The sequence below is a fragment of the Lolium rigidum genome, chromosome 3 (assembly GCF_022539505.1).
Source record: "Lolium rigidum isolate FL_2022 chromosome 3, APGP_CSIRO_Lrig_0.1, whole genome shotgun sequence".
In the NCBI taxonomy this organism is placed as follows: domain Eukaryota; kingdom Viridiplantae; phylum Streptophyta; class Magnoliopsida; order Poales; family Poaceae; genus Lolium; species Lolium rigidum.
This window is the reverse complement of record NC_061510.1, coordinates 108,933,797-108,954,522: the sequence shown is the minus strand read 5'-3', so window position 1 is coordinate 108,954,522 and position 20,726 is coordinate 108,933,797. Positions and strand designations below refer to the sequence as shown.

At 44.1% G+C, this 20,726-nt stretch overlaps 2 protein-coding genes and 1 pseudogene across 2 annotated transcripts; 2 read left to right on the top strand and 1 right to left on the bottom strand.

Moving 5' to 3' along the window:
* Nucleotides 1-1,571: 1,571 nt before the first annotated feature.
* Nucleotides 1,572-3,298, top strand: LOC124695329 (annotated as a pseudogene).
* Nucleotides 3,299-8,075: 4,777 nt separating this feature from the next.
* On the top strand, nucleotides 8,076-10,804 carry LOC124697975. Its single transcript, XM_047230503.1, has 4 exons — nucleotides 8,076-8,332; nucleotides 8,550-8,679; nucleotides 8,811-9,304; nucleotides 10,260-10,804. The coding sequence occupies exons 1-4, from the start codon at nucleotides 8,307-8,309 to the stop codon at nucleotides 10,642-10,644; spliced, it is 1,035 nt and encodes a 344-aa protein (XP_047086459.1). The 5' UTR covers nucleotides 8,076-8,306; the 3' UTR covers nucleotides 10,645-10,804.
* A 422-nt stretch (nucleotides 10,805-11,226) lies between these two features.
* On the bottom strand, nucleotides 11,227-14,165 carry LOC124697974 (protein MODIFIER OF SNC1 11-like). The gene is made up of 6 exons (XM_047230502.1): nucleotides 13,915-14,165; nucleotides 12,147-12,209; nucleotides 11,917-12,054; nucleotides 11,768-11,825; nucleotides 11,575-11,627; nucleotides 11,227-11,478 (listed from the first exon to the last, which is right to left on the bottom strand). The coding sequence occupies exons 1-5, from the start codon at nucleotides 14,148-14,150 to the stop codon at nucleotides 11,598-11,600; spliced, it is 525 nt and encodes a 174-aa protein (XP_047086458.1). The 5' UTR covers nucleotides 14,151-14,165; the 3' UTR covers nucleotides 11,227-11,478; nucleotides 11,575-11,597.
* Between the last annotated feature and the right edge of the window lie 6,561 nt (nucleotides 14,166-20,726).

The following is a 20,726-nucleotide window of genomic DNA, read 5'->3' as shown; positions in this document are numbered from 1 at the left end:
TGTCTGGGTCGCTCTCATAAATGATTTTGTTGGATGGAGGCATGGAGCACATCCGGCTTTCCTGTCATAACTGGGAAACGTGTTGGCGTAGACTCCACTGTCCAGGGAGATTAGTTTGTTTGTTGACATACACTTCACTATCCAGCAACAACTCGTACCATACTAGGATGCAGGATGCCTTAGGGGGAGGCATGGAGCACATCCGGCTTTCCTGTCATAACTGGGAAACGTGTTGGCGTAGACTCCACTGTCCAGGGAGATTAGTTTGTTTGTTGACATACACTTCACTATCCAGCAACAACTCGTACCATACTAGGATGCAGGATGCCTTAGGGCCGGCACAGCCAGTCAGTCGACAGTTGCTCTGGAGCTAGTAAGATCCATCTCTGAAAACCCCATTACACTGTCTTGCAGTCCGAAGCTGGCGAGATCTCTCCAGCGCTCACATTCATCTTCCGCAGCGGCTCAGTATCATCAGGTGCGCTGGCGTGATCTTGTTTTTGCTACTCTGCTACTTCGTTCTTAAGTTTCTTGCTGGCTCCTCACAAGAAAAGAATTAACTAAGTCTTACTGATTGCAGTGCCAGTTTCTTCTGATGGGCCATGGGTCCTACCTTTCTCTTCTTCTTCGTGATTGCAACTGAGCCACTGTTGCTCTCTGCAGTGCAGCCTTCCCACTTGAACCATCCCACCGCAAACCCTTCAAAGATATGGAATAGTAGAGCCTACCTTGACGGCAACCCTTCCATGCGCCGCCCCATTCTCACCTGTCCACTACAACCAGATGCCACTAACTCTATCGGCCTAGTCTTTGCTGTAGGGTTCTTGTGTGACTACTCCACGCCAGGCGACAAGTTCCTCTTTGGCGTAGTCAGTGTTAACGGTGGCAGATCTATCACCAATAACCATCAGCAGGTTGTCTGGTCTGCCAACCAGGCTCGTCCTGTCAGTGAGAATGCCACTCTTGAGTTTACCTCGGACAGGAACTTGGTCCTCTGTGATGCTGATAGTAGCCAAGCTGGTCAAGCAACAGCTCAGGCCAATCTGTATCTGGCATGTGCATCACAGAGATGGGCAATCTGGTGCTGTTTGATCACAGGAATGCAATTCTGTGGCAGTCATTTGATCATCCTACTGATACATTGGTCCTTGGGCAGTCACTTGCGGAAGGTATGAGGCTCACATCAGATAGTTCTACGACCAAGTATAAGTTCTAGATCACTGTACTCCCACATAGATTATCTGCTTTTGTTGAATCCACACCACCGCAGTGCTAGTTCAACCTCATGGGACAAAACAAGACAGGAAATTATCCAGCAAAGGTCACATTCATGAATGGAAGCCTCACCATGTCTGGGCAGCCAAGATGGCCAGATCCTGATATTAATATCTCATTGCCAGCAGCTAAATCCGCCCAGTTCATCAGATTAGAGTATGATGGACACCTGACGCTATATGGATGGTCTGATGATACATGGACTACTACACCATATCTGTATGATGTAATGAAGTTCGTGAAGCCAGTTGGGATTGGTGATCATGATTACCCAACATTTTGTGGCGAGTACGGCGATGCGCACGGGGCAATGCGTTTGTCCACTTGAGAGTAATTCAAGTTCAAGGTACTTCAAGTATGTAAATGAACGTGCGCCAAGTCTCGGTTGTGCACCAATAACTCCAATCTCTTGTCAAGAAATACGACACCATCGGCTCTTGACTATTCCCTACACTACGTTCTTTGAGTCCAGTTACAAGGCTGTGAATGCAACAAGCATCCATGACTGCAAGCAAGCATGCCTGAAAAACTGCTCCTGCATGGCTGTTTTCTCCAGATTTAGAACTTGTGTGTCAGTGACGAAGGTCTTCTCCTTACAAGCAATAGGACCTCGATTTATGGGTGACGATTGACGACTCCTATGCTTACCTTAAGGTGCAACTTAGCCCCTCTAATGAAAACAGCGAAGGTGCAGCTTAACCCCTCCAATGAAAACAATATGAATGTGGTGTTAGGTGCTACAGTTGGAGTTGCTACTACTCTTGTATTACTTGTCATTGTTGTCGCTCTTTATCTACAAAGGATGAGATTTTGATTTTGATCCATTGCCTGGAATGCCAACGAAGCATTCTTTTGGAACGTTGAGCGAATGCACAGAAGGGTTCACTAAGAAGCTCAGAGAAGGTGAATTTGGATCGGTTTTTTGAAGGGAAATTAGGTGAAGAGAGAGTTGCAGTGAAATGTTTGGAAAGTGCCAGGCAAGGGAAGAAGGATTTTTTGGCAGAAGTCGAGACCATCTGCAGCATTGAACACATCAATCTTGTCAAGCTAATTGGCTTTTGTGCAGAGAAGTTTGAGAGGCTTTTGGTATATGAATATATGCCAAGAGGGCAGCTTGATAGGTGGATCTATATTACCACTACAATAATGTCCCTCTTGATTGGTGCGACCGTGTAGGATCATTCTGGATGTTGCCAAGGGCCTATGCTCTCTTCATGAGGAGTGCAGGCAGAAAATTGCACATTTGGATATCAAACCACAGAACATTCTCTTGGATGATAACTTCAATGCCAAAGTGGCTGATTTCGGACTATGCAAGTTAATAAATAGGGATCAAAGCAAGGTAGTGACTATGATGAGAGGAACGCCTGGATATCTGGCACCTGAATGGTTGACGTCGTGGATCACTGAAAAAGTTGATGTCTACACTCTACAGCTTTGGAGTTGTCATCATGGAAATAGTAAGTGGAAGAAAAAAATATTGACAACTCTCAGCCTAAGGAGAATGTTCAGCTCATAAATCAATTACGAGAAAAATCTCAAAACAACCAATTGGTTGATCTGATTGACACTCATAGTGATGATATGGTCTCACACCAAGAGGAAGTGTTTCAAATGATGAAGCTCGCAATATGGTGCCTGCAACATGATAACATTCAAAGGCCTTCCATGTAAACTGTGATCAAGGTATTGGAAGGTGTGGTACGTGTAACTTTTGATGCAAATTTTCTCTTGTACATTCAAGATAATCCATCGACATATTCAGTTCCATCTCAAGCATCCATATTATCTGGCCCAAGGTGAAACATGTGGTTAATGAACACAAGAAATTCGAAGTGTACACTTCGGCTTTTGTATCCTATCACATTTGTACTTTGGAAGTATGTTTAGTGTTGCAACAAAAGAACTTCCTAGCCGATTTTTTTTTTATTATTCAGTGAAGTTGTACCTCATGGCCATGTACCTTCGAAGTTGAAAAACAGGTTGCCCTCATTGAAGAACTCCATGGTGCCATGGTGGTTCTTCTCTGGGCCTGAACAAGTGTATTCCTCGGATCGACTCATGCCTACTAACTCAAAAGGAGAAAAGAAAATTGCAATAACTGTACTCAAGACAGCTGCATAGGCAAAAGAAAAAGAAAACCACATAGGTGTAGTTGTACCCTGACTGTCATACATAGGAAGAATGGTAAGTACATGCACTGAAATGAATTTCGTCTATAGCGAGCAGAGTAGGCAACTCTGCTTCACAAGACGTACTATAAACTGAAATGTATTGCTGTTCCTACTCCGGCAGCATGCATATATTTTTCTCATTTGTTTGGTCATTTTCAGTTGTGTGGGTGACATGGTAAAGTCAAGGATAGGAAAATTCAGAAGAATGATGGAAAATGGCTACTTAAAAGATGAAATTCAGAGTCCAGAGTACAGAAATGCATCTTAGTGCAGAGCAATGCTAAAGTTATATAGCCATGCACGCCTACAACACTTATTGTCAGTGACTGCTTATTGTCTCCAAATCAGCATGCAGGCTGCAGCGACTAACAAATCTAGTAAAGAAAGCATAAAAACATGCTCACATAACTTATTCTGATAGAAGAATACGCTGAGAACATGGATATAAACCGTCGGTTTCATTTACAATGACAAGTGTCGCTGGGCTGGTTTGTCTGTACTAGCAGAAAGATGGTTTTCGTTTATGAAAGATTAACTTGCATTTCACAAAGCCAAGGTAAGAACCTCATTATGCTTTGAGATAATCGCATTGCTTGTATCTAGGGCATGGATACCGCCCTTTCGATGGCTTTTATTGTCGCACATAAGCAATAAAAAATATCACTATAATCCTGTGTCCTTAAGGCCATCTAAACTAGAATAACTCACAAGCTGCTGATCAGCCTGTGTCAGACCAAAGCATGTACGCTACACAGTGAGTTCTTAAATCGCCCGATGGCAACTGCACATGTGATTTGAGCAGATGATGGGCGCAAACTGACATCCGAACTGGAGAGGCACAAAGAATTCGGCACTTCACACATGACTGAACTGAAAAGGCCTATGAACGGTCGTAATGTACATAAACCAGTCGAAGCTCCCTGAATTACGATACTTATTAACTGAATTTATGTCGTGTGCCTTGAAATCAAACATCTGGGCCGCGTACCATTAGAAGGAATCATACGTTATCTGCACAAAATCCACTAAATGGAAGACAAAATTTATGCAAGTGAGTTCACTTTTGCTGTTTTGCAGTAATTAAGCTGCTCACCGACAAGGAAACAATTTTTTTTTAGCTGGACACGGAAACAATAGATCGTGCAATAGATAGAGATCGCTGCTAATCCATCCTGAACGGACACGATCAGTTTCCACTTGACCATTGCACTGCAAAAATCAGGAAGCGCCATCCATCATTCCACGCGGAAGCGAGTTTTCGGAAACCAGGAGACAGCAAACTGGGTTCAGAGGTACCACCATTACACCGGAGGAGACAGGAGACTTAATTTGGTTGTTTGTAGATTAATTGGGTTGAGGTATATAGACAAGATCCTGGCATCAGTTGAATGAAGACAAATCATATTTCAGGAATGCAATGAAGACAATTTATAGTGATGACATATTCAATCAATAGATCTAATAGTTGAGACGTGATTATCAAGCCTGATAGCATATCAGCCTTTTGGAATTACCTGGACCATTGTATCTGTATTCCGCATCCAATGGTCAATCATATTGATTTGATTGAGCACCAAATTCTGGTACGACAGAGAACAGAAGCTAGAGCCAACGAGAGCATTGTTTCCATGACATTCTTGTCTGAACCTTCTGTACTATATGATTTCAATGTCAACAATTACCGAAGCAACAGGTAATTTCATGATCACGATGTGCAAGCATGACCTGTACCTTAATCCCGGATGAAACAATAATAATAAAAGATCAAGGTGCAGAAGATTATCCATTTGATAAACATATACTGTAGTTGATTGATTGATTGCATACCATAGACCCAAAAAAATAATTGGTTTTCCTTGGTATATTAACTGTGTGTGGATTTGGTATCTGAACTGCCAAAATACCAGTTGAAACTTCACCGACGAAAACGCCCGTATTATTTGGAAATACCACAGCCAGAACTAGAGCTGCGAAGAGATAATCCAACAAGATCTGTCTTTTTGCCTGGATCATGGTTCACATGCTTGGATCATTCCACTTCTCCTCTTCCCATGCAGCTCATGAATGAACTCCGAGAGAAGAAAAGCACGCAAGCAGCTCCCAGGTTTGTTACCCAACTTATTAAGGTGTCACTACCTGGAAAGGCATGGCTCTTGTTGCCCACATTGCTCCTCACATGCTAAAACTTCGCAGCCCTGAGGTTGCAGCCATCTCCACATGCACTGAACGCATCCCAAACGAGGAAAGCAGATAATGTTAGAGCATCTCTGGCAGATTCCGTAAAAGAGGCAGAACTGCAAAATGACTGCCATTCTGCGGTTTTGGACGAAAAAAATGGCCATACCATTTTGCGGTTTAACAGATCCCGCAAACCGGACTGGCTCGTAAAATATTTTGCGGTAAGCTGGCAAACGAGGCTCTCGGAGTCTCAGTCCTCATATTTCCAGTTTCACGGACCCAACATACGGTAAACTGCAAAGGAGAAAACGATTGGCAAGGGAAGGTAGTTTCAGCTCTTCTCGCCGCCCTTCCGCTCTGCCTGAATCGCCGGAATCCGGTGAACTACCATCTCTGGCGACTTGATGAGGTGAATGTAACAAGTTGATTACAATCCTGATGTGTGGTGGTCCAGCGCACCCTGGAGTCTTGCAGTTCAAGTGAAGCTAAAATGAGTACACTCACGCCATCAGTTAAATTATAGTGCTGCGCACACTCATCTGAACACATGTGAAGCTCAAAGACTATGCAGGTAGGTTGTAGATAGAAACCGTGGAAGCACTTCATTATGATTAAATTACCACACAAGAACAGCAAGCAGCAAGACAAATCAGGAGGGACCTTTCTCACTTCATTTCCTCTTGGCATTATACATGTCCCTACCATTTCTTTGGATCTTTTGAGACCGAAACTTGGCCGGTGGTCGCGGGTTAATTAATCTGCGTGTCGGTTGTCCTTTCATGTGTCTTGATCTAAATCTAGAATTTCAAAATGGTTTGAATTGTTTGGTGTTATTATGCATGCACACTGATTTGATCTTGTGCACGTGATGCACCTCCCAACTCCCATGTCAGTAGGTCACGGTAATGACCAGCTGTAAGAGAAGGCCTTATATCTCTTCGTGCATTTGGCGGTGTTTTTTTTTTTTTTTTTGAACAAGAATTTGGCAGTGTTGAACATGACATGGGACACGGGCTACGTGTGTCTGCATTCACTTGCCGTGCCGGAGAAACCCAGCATCATCACCGTTCATCAGCACAAAAGCTCCACCCCCAGATCGGGAATGATGGGATCGAGAGGCGCTGCCATGCCGGCAAAAGGCTCTTGGAGCGGCTCTAGAAGAATACAGGTACAGACTGTACAGTCTCCATCCTGTGATCGATCTCTTTATACTTTAACTGCTACTTGCTTTCCAAAGCATATGTTGTTTGACTGGATAAATCTCTAGCCTAACCGTTGTAAGTAGTATCAATCAAAGTACTCCGTATAAAGTTCAGCGCGTACTAAAGCACGATGTACGGATCCCGCCATGAATAATGTCCCAGCTCGGCTCCTGCACATTATTCGGGTACATACATGACTGTTTTTTTTTTTTTGTAGACCTGGGTACATTCATGTCAGTTCAGCTCCTGGGCGAGGAATCTCTGTACTACCAAGAAGAACAGCACTACAGCAGGAGCAAGAGCAGAATCAAAAGGTACATCTCCACGAACCGCTCGTTCGCTCGAGTACATCTCCAAGATCGAGCGAGCGTCAGTTCAGTCGAAATCTAACATGGCAAGCCGGTTTAGTTTATGATTATTCACCTAACTGGGCATGCTTCCTCTCATGCTTATTGCTGTTAGCACTTATCTTTCTGATACACATGCCGAGGACAGCTCGAGTGTCATTGTTAACACTAGCGAGGGCCATCGTCGGTTATCTCTCCGATTCAGTTCAGCTGGGACGCGCCAGGGGCACAGGCCGCTCGTGAGGCGCCGCGACAACGACGCTGCAAGTGTTTATTTTGTCTTTGTGCCTATTTTGATACAATAAGAAATAGAGAAGTCGGTGGCTGCTAAAACCCACGGGCAAAAGATAACCGAGGAAGAGGACGCGATGATGGGGCCGCGCAAACAACAAGCGGGTTAATTGAACGAGCAGTGCTGCCCGTCACGTGGCATCCTTTCTGCACTCTCTGTTATCAATCTTACCACATTGCAGATTACGAGGCCCAGGGCCAAGACCCCACATGCTCCCCCTCTGCGACCATCAATTTGTTAATCCGGTTTACCAGTTCATCAAGTGTTATCTTTGTCTGCAGAGCTATAGAATTGACTTGTTGAGTTGGGTTGCTTGCACATGCTAGCTGAATTTTGATCTGAGCATGGTGAAATTGTTTTTGAGAATTAGCATGGTGAAATTGTGAACGTGATGTGTATGTCCTTGAACTTGAAGAAAAGAAGAAGCTGAAGAATGTACCACTGCACTGAAGTGAAAGAGGTGGTTTGGTTTCTAGTAACGCGGCTCACGGGCGGCAGTCACGGACAGAGCCGCCCGGGCGTCACTGTGGTCATCAAATCCTCCGTCAAATCCCTGCCTCCTCCTTCTAGGCTCTAGCTTCCCTTCCCTGCCTCGCCTCGCGCCCACGACACCTTCTGCTTCAAGCCTCCCCCTCCTCTGAATTCAGCAACCGCCGCACCCTGCCGAGCTGCCTCAAAAGCAGCGTGCATGCACTAGTGCAGCCTAAAGCCACCGCCGCCACATGCCGCGTGTTGCGGCAAGCTAACACAAGCGCAACTCTTCTCTTCCCTTTTCCCTGCCATTGCCAAGCTCGGCAACGATACGAGATCGTCGTGTCCAGGCCAGGAGCCAGGAGGAATGTCTGAACCGGCCACGCAATGCAGGTTGGTCGACGGCTAGGATTACTGCTTAATTTGCCTTCTTCGATGCTTTCTCGGTTTCCAGGAAAGATTCTTGGATTCTTTATCCCTGGATGCCTTCTTGGTCCGGGTGCTGCATGCGTTCTTGAACTGCGTGTTTGATGGCGTACGTGTTAACGGGGATCCTAGGAGGGTTAACCCTGAATCCTTTTTTGTTCTGCATTTTTTGTTGATTGTGCAGGGGAAATGTGGGCGGCGGCGAGGGTGGTGGCGGCGGCATGAGGACGGTGGAGTGCCTCAGAGGGAGGCTGCAAGCCGAGAGGGTGGCGTCCAAGGCGGCCAAGGAGGAAGCCGACCAGCTCGCCAGCAGGGTATGCTACCTTCTATTATACACATCCCGTACTCATGCGCCAGCTCCTTCAGTGGCTATTGGTTCATTGCATCTCTTACATTCTTACTTGGAATTTTTCTTCTGTTGACTTAATTCGATGGCTGGTCACAGTTGGACGAGCTTGAGAAGCAGCTCGCCGAGGAGGTGAACATCAGGAACAAGGCGGAGAGGCGGCTCAGGAGGGCCATCAAGAGGCTGGAGTCTCTCAAGATCCTCGACGTGCAGCTCTCGCCGTCAGAGACCTCCATTGGGTCGCTCTCTTCCAACTCCACTGGCTGCTCCGGCCAGGAGCCGCCGGAGACGAACCACACTGCAGGCTCGCTGACGAGCACCGTCGATTCCGTGCGGTCCGGCCCTCGCGCGAATGGCGGCGAGGACAAGGGATGGGACGGCGACAGCGCCAAGGGCTCGTCGGCGGGTTCCTGCACCACCCAGGCGAACTCCTCCCACGACGGGAGCTGGTTCTCGGTGGTGTCCGAGCAATCCGGGTCTGGTCTCTGCTGCAAGGAGGAGGCTCGCGTGGTCATGGATACTGACGGTGCCAAGAGCTGCGGCGGTGGTTCCGGTGGCAGTGCTGCTGGTGACGCCGGTCATGATTCACAGAGGTACGCATCGTGCAGGTTAACAATGAGTGCCTGCTTACAGGTTAAAAGTAAAGAAAAAAAAAAGCAATCGATTGATTGCTCTAGGGATCACTATTAGCCTTTTTCGCATAGGAATTATGACATATACTTTGATCCTGTTTAATTACGTCTAGCTGCTAGTTCCAAATGGAGAATGTTTTCACCATGTTAGTGTAGTGTCTATAATTTTTTGGTACGGAAATTAGTGCAATAGTATTTTTTATATAAGACCCCCTAGCTGAACAATTTGATATCAATGTAAAATTTGGGAAATCCACATCTTTCTAACTTACCATAACAAATCCCACAAATCTCTCTTGTTGATTCTCCATATATGTGTAGCCAAGTTCAATTAAGGAAAGTAAAATATTGCTGCCTAATTTTAAGAAATCGTTGGGCCATGCATTAGGAATCTCAATTAATTGTTTTCGATTTTGTATGGATTTTTTCTCACGTATATTGTGTGGGAGCTGAACGGAAGAAGGGATAATGGAAAGAAAAGCCAAGTATGTTTCAAAAAAAAAAGGAAAGAAGCCAAGTACAACCTTATATTCTGAAACAAATGCTAAAAATATATTTGCACTATAGAAAGGAACGGAGGGAGTATATAGGTAAAACATTCTTCTCTTTGCCTCAACGAGCAGAATGATTGCGTTTTAGGATAGCAAAAAGAGATGGACGGACTGTCGGCGATGTACGCCACAGAAACCACAGCAGAACCACCTGAAAAAATTTCAGAGCATCACCTTTTCGCTAGGAACCCAGCGGTCGCCGCCAAACAGATTGTGCTAATGCTGCTGTAATTGTAGCAGCTGCAGTTATGCTCCCACCACATTGATTCTTGATGCGCTTGTGTCATTCTCGTCTGATGCTATCTCTGCAACAATGTACAGATTTGTGTAAATCTAATGGAAATTTTCTCTGCACTTGCTTGCAGGGAATCGGAGCAACCCCCGGCATCCAGCGGCAGCGGCTCATCGAAATCGGAAGCAAGCTACCGCGGCGAGGAGGACGACAGGCTAGCGCTGGTGCTGGTAGAGAACCCGCACTATCACACCGCAGAATCAGGTCGACCGAGAACAGAGGACGGCGCCGAGACCAGCGACAGTAGGGAGCCGGAGGCAGAGAGCAACAGGCTCGCCATGGTCCTGGCCGATCCACAGCCACAGCGTGATGCGCCGCCGGTGATGAGCATCAGCGACGGCAGCAACGACGTGCAGTCGGTGCTCCTAGCGCTGCGGCAGGTCAAGGAGCACCTGCGGTACACCATCGAGCGAAGGTCAGAGGGGCTCGTCGCGCACCGGGAGCTGTATGGCCACTGATCCGTGCAAGATGTCGAGCAGTTGAAGCTGTCGAATTGCAGTGGTGTGTATCTACGGAGCTACGAGTATATGTAGGAAACGGAATAAGGTTTCAGTCTTGTGCAGTTGTGCCTGTATCGTGAGACATGGAGGTCGTATTTATAAAGGAAAATTTCTCTGTTGTCCTATTTATAAAGCAAAGTTTCTCTGCTGATTACTTCTAACTCCATTTCCTAAAGGTGTGTAAATTATTTCTCAAGTAGTTTGACAAAACTCATAGAAATATCAAATATGTACCGAGAACTATGATACTATGAAATGTATGAGATAATGCACTATCTAAAAACATTGATTTGGTATCATCAATGCTGGCATTTTTTACTAAAATTTTGGTCAACGTTTACATCATTTTATTTTTGAGCAAAGGAAAACATTCTACAGATTTACTACTTATATGAAACTAGCCAATGTCGATCACCCGCAAGTTGAATACACTGGATGTGCACCGCACTTCCACGCGTCATATCATGATTTTCAGATCCCCGTCGCATCCCTTAAGTTGCACAAAGGGTCTGAAACATACAATCCAAGGATAGAACTGCAGACACAGGTAAAATGGCTACGAAGAAATGTCCTCACTGCAGACACATGAGTATGACTGAAGTACACGATTATCCCCGAACCAAGCAGCAAACAGACGATACGCTGCCCGGCAAGTACAGTAAGGAAGTCATTAGGTAGGTGCTACACAGTACACAGCACTCAATATGGCTCGGACAACATGACGCCATTGGTGTCGTTAGTGGTGTACAGGCTACGGGCTTCACCAAAGCCTCTCGGGACATACCTGAGAACCTGCAACAAACGGTGTTGGTTTCCATGTTATTATTGGGATACAAGAGCAAACAAGACCTCGGCACAAGAGAGCATAATTGTTATATGATGTCTAACCTCAACAAAAACAGGGAGCTTCATCACGCTGTGCCTGCCACAGTGGCTGCATCCTGAGTTGCCCATGCGTAGGAAATGATGAAAACGACTAGTTAGAACAGCGATAAAAAAAAAGCAGGAATTCCACACAAAACCATGTACTAAATTGGAAGTAAAAAAAAGGTCCACTAAAACCATGGTGTGGTGGTCATACCGGCTTGGAGGCGTCCTTGTCATTTCCTTTAGATCCTCCACTAGGTGTTCCTGCAAACCTGGTAAAGTCATGAAAGACATGTCAGATAGCTGGTTGTTAGGTTAGGGTTCTATTGAAAAGAATGGCATAACGCTGCCGCATTCATCTACCTGAGGGCTCGTGCCTTCCGCTTCTCTTCTTCCGCCTTGCCAGCCTCTGTACTCTGACCTGTGCTCTGACCAAATCGTTCTAAGCGGGCCTTTTTCTTAGCCTCGGTATCATCAGAGGCAGGTGAGGGAAGGCCAAACCTAGCAAATTAATGGAAGTCTGTATCAGTTGACAATATGGGGGAGTCAAAAAACAAAGAACTGCATCATAGGTAACAAAGTGTATTACACACCTCTCAGCCCTGGATTTCTTCTTCTGCTCCTCCATCTTTTCATTTGAAGATACAGTCCCAAACCTTATAAACAAGATATCAAATGCCGTATTTCTTAGTATTCGAAATATATCATGAGTGCAACAGATCGACCAGATAGAAACCACAGGAGTGACAGAGAAGACAGAGAATGACTTAGCATGGAAGCACTCCGTCCAAGTTTGAGCAAATTAAGACAGGAAACTAAAATGGAAATACATATTAACTTAAGTAGACTGAAGCTGAGTTTTCTAAATAAAATATTAAGCAGCACTATAGCACAAAATTTGTATTTAATAATGATGTTGCAACATGCACTATCAATCAGTTCTAATAATCCAGCATGTACTAACAAGTTCATGTACTCACAAGTTGGAGGGAGTCTACCATACCGCGAGAGTGGGCTTAGGTGTGAGTTGGGGAGTTTGCCGTTCCAGTTCTTCGCAGCTGGTTTAACGGTTTCTTGTAAAAACTTTTCTATCCTTCTATAAAGATACGGTGCACCTTTGGCATACTTTTGAAAAAAACAAGTTCATGTACTAATGGCCAGTTTTATTTTTATGTTGCTAATGAGTTCATGTCTATAAAAACCGCTTCAGCCATTTAAGCTGTATGCATAAGATGAGCACAATTTCTATGATATACAGAGCTTTTGGAGTAAGAACTGCTCAATGATAACGTTCTTTCACCATACAGATCTTATTAAATGTGTTCAATAATAACATCATTTCATCATCCTGATCTTATTCTTAACAACCTAAACAACAAAACCAATGGACATAACTAAACTTAACTGTTAAAGTTACAGCATCATTTTTACTCTTTTTTTTTTGAACAGTTATATTCAAAATGTGTCTGCTTAATTACAGATCTGTGTGTCCAATATTTCACCGGTTAGCAGGTATATTTTATAGCATTCAGATACGTCGCCTTCCAAAATTAAGTAAATGTCATGGAAGAGAATTTGTCAATATATCATGACAGAAATGGGATGTATGGTGAATCTAGCCTAACATTATGGCAGTCAGTGTAATAAATCTTTGAAGTCAAGACCATAGGACCAATAAAAAGATCATCACTGTACTGCAGTAGTATTACGCAGAGCATGAAGTGCTACGACTACAGGAGGTAAAGTTCTTGCCATAGCAAGTACATGAGAATGCGAAACAAGCTTGTCTTGAGGATATCTAGGCATTGCTATCCCAACTAATGCAGCTATAATTGCACAGCCCCTGAGGATAGTGCACATGGAAGTAACATTAACACCCTTACTATCTTCGGGATAATCCATTGGAGGTATACTGACTAAGTCACTTGTTCTTTGGCAGAAGGGCAGCCTTCAGAGCATTTGTAGATTACAATGAAAGCTTTGATGCTTAGATTATCAGCCATCGCAATAGTCTTTTGTATTGACCACTCCTAAACATCGAGAAGCAGCTAAACGGTGTGATGGTTAGTTTTTATACCCGTGCAAATCCGCTTCAAATCCATGCCTAATAGAAACAACTTAACTAAAATCTACGAAGTGGTTACACTATTAGATCTGCAATACCACCATTTGAGATTAGCCCGTGGCCAACAATAAACATGTATATTAGGGCTAATGCCTAAAAAGTACGGCAAGTGGAAAAAGTACAGCAAAATTTCTAGCACGGCTACCCTAGAGAGCCAGACGCCGCCAAATCTGTCGGATCCGTAAAGGAAAAAAAATCTCTAAACCCTAGCAGGAGGGGTTTGCCAGAAGAATCACCTCTCGGCGCGACTGCTTCGCTTCTCGTCCTCGGACATCACCACCTGCGTCCCGAACCGCTCCGCGCGGCGCATCTTCTTCTCCAGATCCGTGGCCGCGCCGCCCGCCGCCGCGGCGGCGCTAGGGTTTTGGGCCGTCGTGGGGTTCGGAGGCGCCTCCCCCGCGGCAGCGGTCGCCGGGGACGTCGGCTCGGCGGTGGCCGCGGCCTGCGCGGGCTTGGAATCCTCAGATGCCATCGGAGAGCGCTCGCCTGGGAGCGTCTGGGAGGAGTGCGGCAGGAGTTTTTTTTTCTTCTGCTGCTGCGTTTCTGCTGCTCGAGTTCGCCTCTATGCTTCGCGAATGGGCCACAGTTTCAGTTCCGAGACAAATATACGGGCTTTGTGCGGGTAGGTGTCCAAACAGCGTTTGGGTGCGTGTCTAGAGGGAACGAGACTTGAGCCGTTGAGCGCACCGGCGGGTCCTGCCCGGATCTAGGGCCTGCTTGGTTGGTAACAAGGATTTCCTCGTATACGTTGAGATGGAAAATGGAAGTTTGGCTGTATCGCATGAACTTCAAGGGCGAGTTTGGTTGGCTGGGCCGCATGGCTGCGCAAGCGAGATGTGAGCTCCTGCGCGTCGCGAACGGACCACGGTGTAATTTTGGACTGTTGTTCGACGGGCTGTGTAAATTTTTTTTGGCCCAGCAGAAACAAATGGCTCAGTTTGTTTGGTTTCATACAGCCCAGTAAAAGCCTCACCACTTATCCACATGGTGACTTTACCTCTCACCACCTCACCTATCACAAAGCCTCACGTCGCCGTTCACAAGTTTCGGCACGTCGGCGACCACGAAGACAGACATCACCATGGTACCGTCGATCACGCCGGTCAAAACCGTCACCACGTCGCCAACCACGAAGACGAAAAGCACCATGACACCGTCGGTCACGCCGGTCAGAAGCATGGGCACGTCGCCGACCACGAAGATGAAGACCACCATAGCACCGTCGTTCACGCCGGCCAAAAGCATCACCACCTCGCCGACCACGAGGACGAAGACAACCATGACGCAGTTGGTGACGCCGGCCACAAGCATCAGCATCGACCACGAAGACGAGACCACCATGACACCGCCGGTCACGCCGGTCAGAAGCATCACCACGTCGCCGACCACGAATACAAACACCACCATGACACCACCGTTCACGCCCGTCACAAGCATAACCATGTCGCCGATGACGAAGCTAAATACCACCATGACACCGTCGGTCACGCCGGTCACAAGCACCACCACATCGTGGACCACGAAGATGAACATCACCATGCTGCCACCACCATGGATTATCACCTACTTCTCACATATCATCACCACGTCGCCGTCTATGAATATGACAAGCGAATCTCAAGGCCACTCTTCCTCCGGGCTTTCTTTCCGCACTATTATGGATAGTCAAATAATGGGAAAAATTAGATTCAATTGTCAACCGGTCCTATCAAAAATAGGATTGACTATGGATTCGAGCCATCGCACATGGTCAAAAGTAATGAAACTATACTCACACATATGTACACATTACAGTATACTAGTGAGTCATTTATTTATCCGTCTATGTCCACCAAAACAAAAAACTTTCAACATGAAAATCATGCGGAAGGGTGAGGTGAACCCACCCCTCAAAGGAAATTTCAAATGGTTGAGCGTGTGCGACGAATTTGGCAAAATTCGCTGAAAACTTCATACACGAAATTGACGATTTACGACCGACGAAACTCGAAACCGATTGTGGGAATTGATTCCTATCATCAACACGCATCTTTTTCATGTACAATTTATTTCGATTCAGACTATGTTTGTGTTGATTTAAGGAGAGGGTGTGTGGAGTAGTGTCACATCCCGAAATTTTCTAAATTTTGGAACGTGAAATAAAAATAAAATTAATGCTTGATTGTTTGAACTTGATTGAAAATCCACAAAGAATTAAAACTTTTTGGAGTTATTTAAACGTATTTTCCAAACTATTGGTTTCAAATACTTTTGGTTTCAAGTATTTTCAAAATCAAACATATAGGCCAAATGTATATAATAATTCTTTTATTTTCACAAATGGATATTAAAATGGTTGTTGCAAAAATATAGTAGGTTTCATAAACCTTACTTTAAAAAGATTTTCTAACAGTACTCTATTTTGTTCGGAGGTTTAGAAACTTATAAAATACTTTATTTGACAAAACATTAAACTCTAAAAGGGCAATATAGCCACATAGGCATGTATGTCAAATTTTGGTTTTATAAACTTTAAGTTTTTGTTCCAAATTTAGTTTTATATTGAAGTATTTTTCATAACGAATCCAACGGTATCTCATTTGTATTTTTCCGATTTTATTTGAAGCCTCAAAGTGTATTTCCAAATTTCAATAAATATAAAAAAAAAAGTAGCGGCCAGGCCGAACGGCCCACGTGGCCGAACGGCCCAGTTCGCCGCGCGCGCCACGAGACCTCCCGCCGCCCAGCCCACTCGGCCCAGCGCACGCCCAGCTTGCCCCAGCGCCCACTCCACCCCCAGGCCCCAGCATCCATACGTGCGCTGCACGCGACGGCCCAGTACAGCACGCACGCGCTCGCGCCTGCCCTCCTTTGCTTTTGCTTTTCTTTTTAGTACCACCTCGCCTCTTTAAACAAATTTGCTCCAATTCTTAGCCTATAAATAGCAGCCCCTGGGAGCCCCTCAGCACACCGCAGGCAGCCACGCCTCTCTCTCTCTCCTTCTCGCCTTTTCTGCCTCGCGCGAGTTGTTCTGCGACGCAAGTTTGCCTCGCAAGCGACGCTGCTGTTCTTCCTTGCGAGCAGCCTACAGCCTATCGCGACGCAACATCCGCAACGTTATTTGGGGAAACGGCGCGACCCGACGTATCCCTTACCCGGTAATAATTCCTGTTTTCGCTCTTGGTAATAATTCCTGTTTTCGCTCTTTTTTCGTAGATTGTCGTACGCAATTTCATAATTTTATTTCTTTAGATCTACACATCCGTTTAGAATAGTGGTTCTTCCTTTAAGTTTGTAATTAGATCTTCTACAACTTTCATGTAGGAAGTTTTTCCATCCGAGCAATTTGTTCGGTCAACTTTTCATACACCATTAGAACTGTGACCACTTATGTCTAGTTTTGTAAAATTCATATCTTGAGTTCTACAAGTCGGATTTCGACAAACTTTATACCGTTGGAATCAGCAAGTCACGTAGATTATCTTAGACATGTTGCTTGGCAATTTCGCCCACTTTATTTTCGTGGTATCCCTTTGATCCGCAGCATCGTCTATAAAATAGATCCTACAAACTTTTTTGTGAGAGATTCTTTTGGCGATATGCTTTTAATGGAATTCTCTACAATTCCCGTGTTGAAAGTTCTTCCATCCGGAGAACTTGTAATAACTTTTCGCGAAAAGTGTAGTCCTATAACTGGTTTAAACATAGTTCATTTATCCAAAATGATCCTTATGATCATACCCATCTTTCAGGACAAGCTATAATTCTTTATCTTGTTCACGGATAATGCATAGCCTACCTCTAGTTGTCTAGTTCATATTATTCAAATAACAATTGAGTTATTTGAGTAATTGGAAACAAATCTTAGCTATAGATTTTTCCTATGTGCAATTGTTATGTTGATTCACTCTACTACATAGCACATGTTTTTGAACCTTTGATATTCATTAACATCTTTGACGCAACCACCATCATATCCTAAATATCATTCATACATATTCAACCTTATACCCACTTAATCTTATTACCTTATATTGAACTATTCAATTTACAAAATTGAGTAATTCAATATATATCACAAATCCAAACGCAAGCCAATGTGTAACTCATACTACCTTAGTAAGTGTTGTCACACTCTACTTAATAGTATTTTGAGTTGTGCCATTGAGACTCATGTGATTTTATCACATGGATCATTCCAATTATCCATCCTTGAGTATCAAACAACCATTGACCATAGGTTCTTATCAATCATTTTCCTTCGGAGCACTTGACTTAGATAATCATTTTCCTTTCCAAGTATTTGACCCATCCATTCAATATCTCAAATTCTTGCAAGCCATACCTCATGCCATATCTTCTTTATCCGATGATTAAAACACAATGAATAACTACTCGTTGTTGTCTTGTTTGATTTTGATGTTGTTGTTGAATGGTATGTTTATGTTGTGCTATATTCTATGTTATAGTTTGTACGGAGAGGAACGTATTTTGATTAAGAGAAGTGAACGCGCTTCGACTACCAAAAGGCAAGTGACATTCAAATCCTACCTATTTTATATATGCATTAGTGTTTTTCAAACTAGTATGCATGGTAGGAATTTGTTTTCGAAAGTTATGCTATGCTTATCAATCCCAGTAGTGTGTAGCCACTATGAACCCTTGCTAGCATTCTTAGTTGCCTAGCAATAACAAAATGCCACTGCTGTTTGATCATTCTGGATTGTGAGTATTGGAAATTAAAATTAACAACCTTAATGAAACACCTGGGTGGATTGGTTGAATGGTGGGCGGCTACTCGGGGCCACGGTAGTGGTTGTCGTCGCCCGAGGGTACGTGACTACTCAGTGGCCACTTTGTGGTTGTCGTCGCTCGAGGGCACGTGGCTACTCGTGGCCATATCGTGGTTGTCTTCGCCTGAGGGTGCGCATAAGTTGAGTGGCTACTCAGGGCCACATGACTCCTGTCTAGTACTTGTCATGTGGTTGTCGTCGCCTGAGATGTGCACTTGTGGATGGCCACTCAGGATTAAAGAGATTAATATGTCGTCCATGTTTAGATAGCTTCCAGTGCAGCCTTATGGTATTATGGGCTCTGCCGGGATTAAGTAAGTTGTGAGGCCAAACTTGTTGCTAGACATGATGATGTGGCTAGCTACCAAACGGGAACGGGTCTAGTCGGTTATGGTTGAAGCCTCCTCTCGAAAGGTCTTGTCTCATTTCTTCTCTTGGGAAGGGTGGGTCGTAAGGTGAAAGTGCACAACCTCTCGAGAGTAAACCTAAGATCTTAGCCGTGTCCCCGTTACGGACAATTTGAGCTTTCTAGGCAGGGAATGTACGGAAGAATCTCATCACCTTTTATGAATAAGTTAAAATTGGAGTAGCAAATGTCGGATAGTACATGGGAGATGTAACCATGATACTGTTTATGATATCATTATGAGTTTTGTAAAATGTTTTGTTTTAAATAAAATGTAGGATAAAATTGGCTTTATGCAAATTTGCCTAAACTCCACTTGCCAAATATCATGTAGATAGTCATGCCCAAAACTGCCACCATATAAGTGTCATTTGCCAGTACATCATTGTATCGACCTCCATTCGTGGGCTGCATATTCAAACGTGCAGGATTTTATGAGGAGAAGTACGTGGTAGGATCTCGAGTCTACATTCCAACATGATCAGCTCGTGGCACATGAAGATGATGAAGGCTCATTGCTGATTTACTTTCCGCCGTGTTTATTCCGAGCTAGTCCATGTGACTATGCAATTTGTAAGGTTTTATTGTACCCTTCGGATCAACGATGTAGTAATTTGATACTATTGCAATGATTACTATATTTTGTAATGTGTGTGCTATCAGTGATCCCGGGAATAGCACTATACACAGGTATCTTGCCTTTATTAGAAGGTAGGGTGTTAGAGAATGGTATCAGAGCCAGGTTGCCTGTAGGATCGAGACCATAGGTTTGGATTAGAAATAGGAAGACCCTAGGATAAAAAATTTGTCTAATCCTATTTCAATTAAAAAGATGGTTTCTTTGTGAACTTCTATTATTCTCATCTATTCCATCTTCAAAAATGTTTTCCTCTTGCCTTAGATGACCCACTTCATGAAACCTTAAAGGAAGTAGAGATGATGACCTTGTACCTGAAGTGAGGGACTGCTGCTTTAGGTGACATTCGTCGACTTTGCAAGAAGTGTTTCGTGGAAGACCAATGAAGAAATTGAAGAAAGACTTCGGTGCAGACTGCACAACACACGAAGATACACCGAAGGACTAGAATAGAAACTTGATGCATCTAATATAGAAATAGACTAGACCACCATTAGTTTTCTTTTAGCGAACCAACGATAAAGTAACAAAATATTGATCATACCAAATTGAGGTATGACCATGCTAGTTTGTTTGTGTTTAACCATGTTGGTAGATGCTTGTTAGATGTTGTTTGTAAGATGTTTTGCTTTTATCTAATGTGTTGGGTAGGAAATCTTCTTTAGAATCTTTCTATCTATTCTCATCTATACCCAGCCCAGAGAATGTCTTCTTGGCAACTCGCCATGAAGACAACATTAGTATAACCAACATTGATATTTCCTATCAAGATGAAGAAGAGTAGAGTAAGAGTTCCGCAAAACCCTAGCTAGGGATCGTAGAGAGGTGTTTTCAAAACAATTTAATAATGGGGATTGAAACATTGATTCAATTCTCCATGAAATGTTTATCAAGTTTGTGAGGATGACCAAGTGTTAGAGTACGAGATTCAATAAATCAAATACGGAGTAATGATTTGAGTGCAGGATGGATTGATCACCATTCCTACTACTCTTATTATTCGCTTTCGTAATATTGACTTTGCGAATCTAGAGAGACATACCTACAAAAGATATGTCGACGAATAAGCCTAAACCTTAAGGTGGATAAATATTATACCCTTATAGTAGGCAAGTGCTGCCAAGCGTAGGACTACACTTAGTTGAAGATCTAGCCACTAGATGAAGAGTGGTGGAAAGCTGTCGAAGACACCAAGAAGCAAAAGATGAAGGATGTCATGATGTTTTCACTATC